This window comes from Diabrotica undecimpunctata, chromosome 5, assembly GCF_040954645.1.
Source record: "Diabrotica undecimpunctata isolate CICGRU chromosome 5, icDiaUnde3, whole genome shotgun sequence".
In the NCBI taxonomy this organism is placed as follows: Eukaryota; Metazoa; Arthropoda; class Insecta; order Coleoptera; family Chrysomelidae; genus Diabrotica; species Diabrotica undecimpunctata.
The window spans coordinates 79,290,192-79,296,108 of NC_092807.1; the positions used below are offsets into that span (position 1 = coordinate 79,290,192).

The following is a 5,917-nucleotide window of genomic DNA, read 5'->3' on the forward strand; positions in this document are numbered from 1 at the left end:
AATGATTTTTTAAGTTAATTATTTCCATTCTTTTTAAAAAATGTTTGATAAAATTTGTCCGATAGCTGCTGTATTGACTTAAATGTAAAGTGTACATTTCTGGCTCCCACATAAGATTTCAAAGCTGCCCAAACCATTTCAATAGGGTTCAAATCAGGATGGTATGGTACGAGTCTAAATAGATCATGTCCTTGTGCTCATATAATTTTATCGATTGCATATTTTACATACCGAGGTTTATGCAATTTTATTATGCAGATCAGGCTTCAACGTAGAAGCAGTATATGGCATATTTCTTTCTCGAAGCCAATCCCACATAGCACACTTCTTCGATAAGGATGTGGGACATTTATCTTCCTGTTTATTATGGTATGATGCAATATCCATTGGTATGAGTTTATTATTACTGCTGTCACACCAATTGTTTTGGGATATATGACACATTAATAAATAAGTCTCGTCAGTAAACACTATAAATTTATTTACTTCTCTAGCTTCCAATGTTTCTTAGGTATTGCATGGGTAAGAAACAGAAGAGTAGAATGAAACGATAATATAAGCCAAATAACAACACATATAGTAGTGGATACATCGATACACGGTTCCCCAATAGGAAGATGATTAGTAGGAAGACCACGAAAACGATAGAACGGCAACTTACTGGAGACACATTTAAAAACAGACATAAGTCTGTCTACACAAAAAAGAAGAATCTTGAAAAACATTTTTAAAAAGTATATTTTTAGTGAAAACTCTATCGCTTGCTTGGATTAATTTTCATTGCGATGGTGTATCCACAACGTTGACGCTTACCTTTAACTTTTTCTCACTCTTGAAAATGCAACGTACAACTGTCCATGACCAAAAACGGGTTCAGACAAGAAAATTCCAACCTTGTTCCGATGTTTGACCTTGATATTTGTTGATTATCATAACAAAAGTGACTTTAATCGTAAAATGACGACTTCGAAGCTTGAATGGACGTAAAGTTTCAGGGGGCCAAAGATCAATCCTGGAAATAAACGCATCTTCTCCCTCTGCTTATCTAGACAAAGCCTTTGCTTTGGCAACATTATTTGCCAAACTAGTTACAGTGAGACGTGTCCCCTTACACAGTCCCCTCTTGGTGTTTAAATTCTTAAGAAGCATTACAACTGTGCCAACCTTGAGCCGAAGGTAATGCCGTAGCATTTTGGAGAGTGCCAAGCAATTTAATAATTCAACCGTATAATTAGTTCGTTCCTCCTCGTCATCTGCATTCACAAAATCATCACTAAGGTAAATATGGAATTCACCAATAAGTCTCTCTAAAACCTAGTCATTTATGTTATCCACATCGATGTTCTTTGGACAAAGTAGCGCATACTTTGATATCTAAATTTAAAATTAAAAAAATTTTCAGACATTTATTAATATCAGCTTATTTCATAAAACTAGATAACTTAACTTACAGCCTAACTCACACCATTTAAAATAGAAGAAGAACTGTCACACTTTAACCTACATTTGTCAAGTTTACCTCTAAAATCTGATATATAACACATAAAAAACTCATTGTCTCCAAGTAAGAGATGTAGTTCTTTAAAATCCTCCCTTTTAAATTTAATGTCTGTTTTGTCCCCCCGTTTTTTAAGTGTTTTCTGTGTTTTCTGTGTGTCTTAAAGTGTCTCAATTTTAATTTTTAACTTTATATATTGGACTTCACAACAATTTGCCACATATTGTAACATCACTTTATCAAAGAAATTTGATAATTACAAGCTGATATAATTGCACACCCACACAATTTGTACATCTATTCTTATTCATTGTCTCCCAACTGTCACCTTCCAAAACAAAATTAAAATCTCAATAAATAACACACATTTCATAAATATATCTCCAGAATAAATATAAATAACTTCAAAGAACTTAATGGTATAGAACATTACTTTCATCAAACAAACAATTACATTTACCTATCTCTACTTCATTGGATAAAATCGTCTCCTCAAGAACTTCCCCGTTTACTGTTAAACAATTACAATAGTTAACTTGAGTTCTCCAATCAACAATACAAGATAGTTTGAACCATTTTCTTTCAACCATCAATTAATAGAGTACCGGCATGTAAGTAATGTTTTATTTATTTGTTTATTTATTATTTCATTACAGATTAATAGACTATTTTACCAATTTGTGGGTCTTACCTTGTCTGCTTAAACATTTTATTCGTTTTTAAAAAACCACAGACATGTAATATTGGCATAATTACTGTAATTTATATAATTTATATCACATATCTTTATTTTACCTTTATTAGACAACACCCTAATATGGGTTTAATATTTTCAGCATTAATTTAACTTTGTATCGTGACCTGAAGATGCTTTGCATATTGTAGAAAGCGAAACCGGTCGTCTGATAGTTAAATTAAATTGATTGTGAGTAAGTCTAATTTATTATTTCTTTTACCTTTTAAAAACTCTAGCCATCAACTGCGGTCTGTGTTTTACGTTCTGCCAGGTTTCCTTAGACTTTACTACTTTCTTCCAATTTGGGTTACAGGCCATGGTGATGAAGAGGTCAAGTTTTCCGAATTTCGGAACATTGGCCATGTCATCTTAAAACCGCTGCTGCATATTCCGCGGGCTTTCTTCAAAGAAGAGGATAACATAACGGTACGTGCAATCACTGTTTCATCCCGAGCGTCGTTACCTGCAACCTGCTGCATGACAATGTAGTCCTTCACTCGCAATGCACTTTGGTTTAGACGTACATAATTTAGGCGATTTGTTTCTATTTGGATGTACGCATCAACCAAAAACTACTGTGTCAGCTTCTCCATTGAGCAGCGACTTAAAACTATTCCTGAGAGAAAGAATATAGCAGTAATATTATAGTTGCCTGATTCAATGTAGTTATGCTCACCCAACTTGTTGCATGTCTTCCGTTAGGATAAAAAATCGGATACACCAAGGCGTCCAGGTTTTTGTTTAGGATATTAATCCTTTATATTAACGCAGATAGCAAAACCTAAGTGGAAGACCACAAATAAGATGGTCAGATGACTTGAGGAAACACGCAGGCCCGAAGTGGATACAAACTGCCTACAATAGAGAGACGTGGAAGAAGGAAGAGGAGGCCTATGTCGAAAATTGGCCAGCAAGGGCTGTATAGATAGAGATAGATAGATTGATCCTGTGAGTTCTTGAAGTTAAAGGGCCGTTAGGATCCGATCTGAGATGGATAAGTATATTTCGGTTGTAGGGTGACTCTCCATTGTCGTTCTCAAAAACACCCGTAACTTTACAAACTCTTGGATTATTGTGTCGCCTAAAATCCTGATTCTGATTTTTTTTGATGACCAGGACAATTTCTGGAACTTGTCTGTCATTCTGAGCAGCTTCCTCTTGTACTTCTTGTACTACATCTCGGAGCATTTCGAAGGTCTTGGCAAAGCTAATATTTTGCTCAAGGTAGCTAGCAAGTAGCTTCATTACGTTGAGGTTAAAATTTTGATTTTTGGCTATTCGAAGTCGCTCTGAAGTTGCATCAGATAGATCTAAGATATAGAGATAAACAAACCTCTGATTCTCGCCGTGATCTAGATGAAGCGTCCCTGTCAAATGGTAAATTTGGCCCTGAATCCGAAAATAGTACGGTCCGTAACCAGGAGAAGTGGCTAGGTTTGCTCCCATGGACGCAAAGGCGAACGAACAATTGATGCTCCTTATATTTTCGATGAATCGTTTACTAATGGGATCGTTTCTTGTCATTAGGTTTTGAAGAAGCGGCGGATAATGATTGCGGGGAACTTTAACTCTTCCCTTCTGGCAACACATGGTGAATTTTCCATCCGTTGGCCATTTTGCGATGAAGTGCTTGGTTGTCTAAAATTTGTAGCGAACATCCATTGTTCCCCCCGAATGCTCAGTGACTGCGTCTTCCTGCAAGCGATTTTGTGCAACACACACCCTTTAGATGCGTATATTTCTTCGGGATGCAAATTGTTGTTGTTCTCGTTCTTGTCGCTGTTCAGGTATCTCCCGCTGCGATCTCACTTCTTGCATTTGTGCCTCTCCGGCCAATATAGCTTGACAGTCATCATCGATCTTCTAAGCTCGATGGAGACGTTGCCTTGCGGCCTCATGGCTCCTTTTACTGGCGGCTTTCCCTGAAGTTTTCTGAAATTGGTGTCCCTGCCGAAGTATTGAATCTCGTTCTAGTCGACATTTATTTTCAACGTCATCTTCCAATGTTCTTTACCTGCCTACTTAATCTAGTTTCAGTACTCCATTCTTCGCGACGTTGTCACTTCCTAAGCTCGTTTCCGATTTCGCTTCCTAAGCTCGTTGTTGTTCATTTTGCTGAGCTCTACCTTTCCTTTTTCGAGGATCTTAAGCTTCCTTTCGTTCTTTATCGGTATGATATTTTTAGGTCTCACCATATTCGCAACCAAAATTTTAGGATCAACATATCTTTAAAAGAATTAAAATTAAATTTTAAAAATAAAAACGGCGCCTGGCAGTTAGGAAGTGCCGACAGAAGTTAATACTTTTTGCATTCATTTATAATACTGCGCATTATTACAATATGTGGGTTAATGAAATTTTGTATCTGAATATTACTGAATTATTAATATTTTTTATAACACCATACATTTAAGTTCTTTAAAATTTTAAAAATTTTAATTTTTTAGTAATATCAGGGATTTTGGGACTTTTACAAGAAATTTATAAACATGGATAAAAAGATGTGTGCATTTACTGAAGGTTAAAACTCAACTCTTTCTTAAAAGCTAACTTATCTAATACCGTAAGAGTTTTATCTAAGTTTGTGTATTAGATCACAAAACACTTCTTAGATCACACAAACACATAAGACCACTTTACATCTATTGATGCATATGGCTAGTTCATCCTTCATACCCCCATAGGAGTAACGGTAGGAATTATCATTTGTTACAGTCTCCCCCATTGGCATCAAACTCATTAGAAAAGGGGCCAACAGAAGATGCATGTTTCTTCCTGGGACGTCATTGAGGTTAGTGTATGTAAGAGCGGATAAGTATAACACAATAAAAGCAGTAGGGGTGTCCAGTTCCCGAAGCTCTTAACTCACAGGCGATACCTCTCGCTTGAGTTTATTGGGTCCTCTTTCGGTAGAATTTAGCTGTCTGATCTTTTAACCAGTTACTGGGACCGGCTATTTTGGTCCATAATAAATCTCATTCTTTGAATAGACTGGGTTGCTTAAAACGTCGATCAGCATTTTGCCTAGCTTAGGCGTTACCATGCTTCATTCTTGATTCATGATATGTTTCAGTCATACGTTTTAGGTATGGAGTTATCTGAGATATAAAATTCTTAGATTCTATAACTTGGTGGATATCTCGATTAACTTGATCAAAATGATCATTAAGAATCAAGGCATCTTCTCAGGCCAAGTTTTGTGCTCTGTTTCTACAAATATAGCACGTTTCGGTTTTAGATCTCCATTATTGCGCTTAACCATATTAGCAGAACGGTGATAGAGTGGAGTAAAAGTCTCTTTTATCTGTGAAATATAGCAAACTTGTTGCATTACGTGAGACATCAATTGCACACCATTATCACTGATAATTCTTCGGCGTAGGCTAAATCGTAAGAATATCTAGTCAGTAAGCTTCATAGCACATTCTTGTGCGGATGCTCGAGTTAAGGTAAATATCTCCACCCACTTAGTACATGGGCCTTCGACTACTAAAATCCAACGTTCACGTTTTGATCCTTTAAGTAACGGTTGAAATAAGTCGATCGCAAGTGTTTCTAAACGTTATGTATGAACAGGAATTTGCAACAGTTCACCTGGTTTCTTATATAGAGTCCTTATATCTTTGAAAATCTGAACATTTATCAATATATTCAGCGACAGAACGGTGCATATCTAAAAAGAA

The 5,917-nt window shown here is 36.2% G+C and overlaps 1 protein-coding gene across 1 annotated transcript; it reads right to left on the bottom strand.

Moving 5' to 3' along the window:
- Window positions 1-3,125: 3,125 nt before the first annotated feature.
- On the bottom strand, window positions 3,126-3,824 carry LOC140442310 (uncharacterized). Its single transcript, XM_072533385.1, has one exon. It carries the CDS (start codon window positions 3,822-3,824, stop codon window positions 3,126-3,128), a length of 699 nt encoding a protein of 232 aa, XP_072389486.1.
- Between the last annotated feature and the right edge of the window lie 2,093 nt (window positions 3,825-5,917).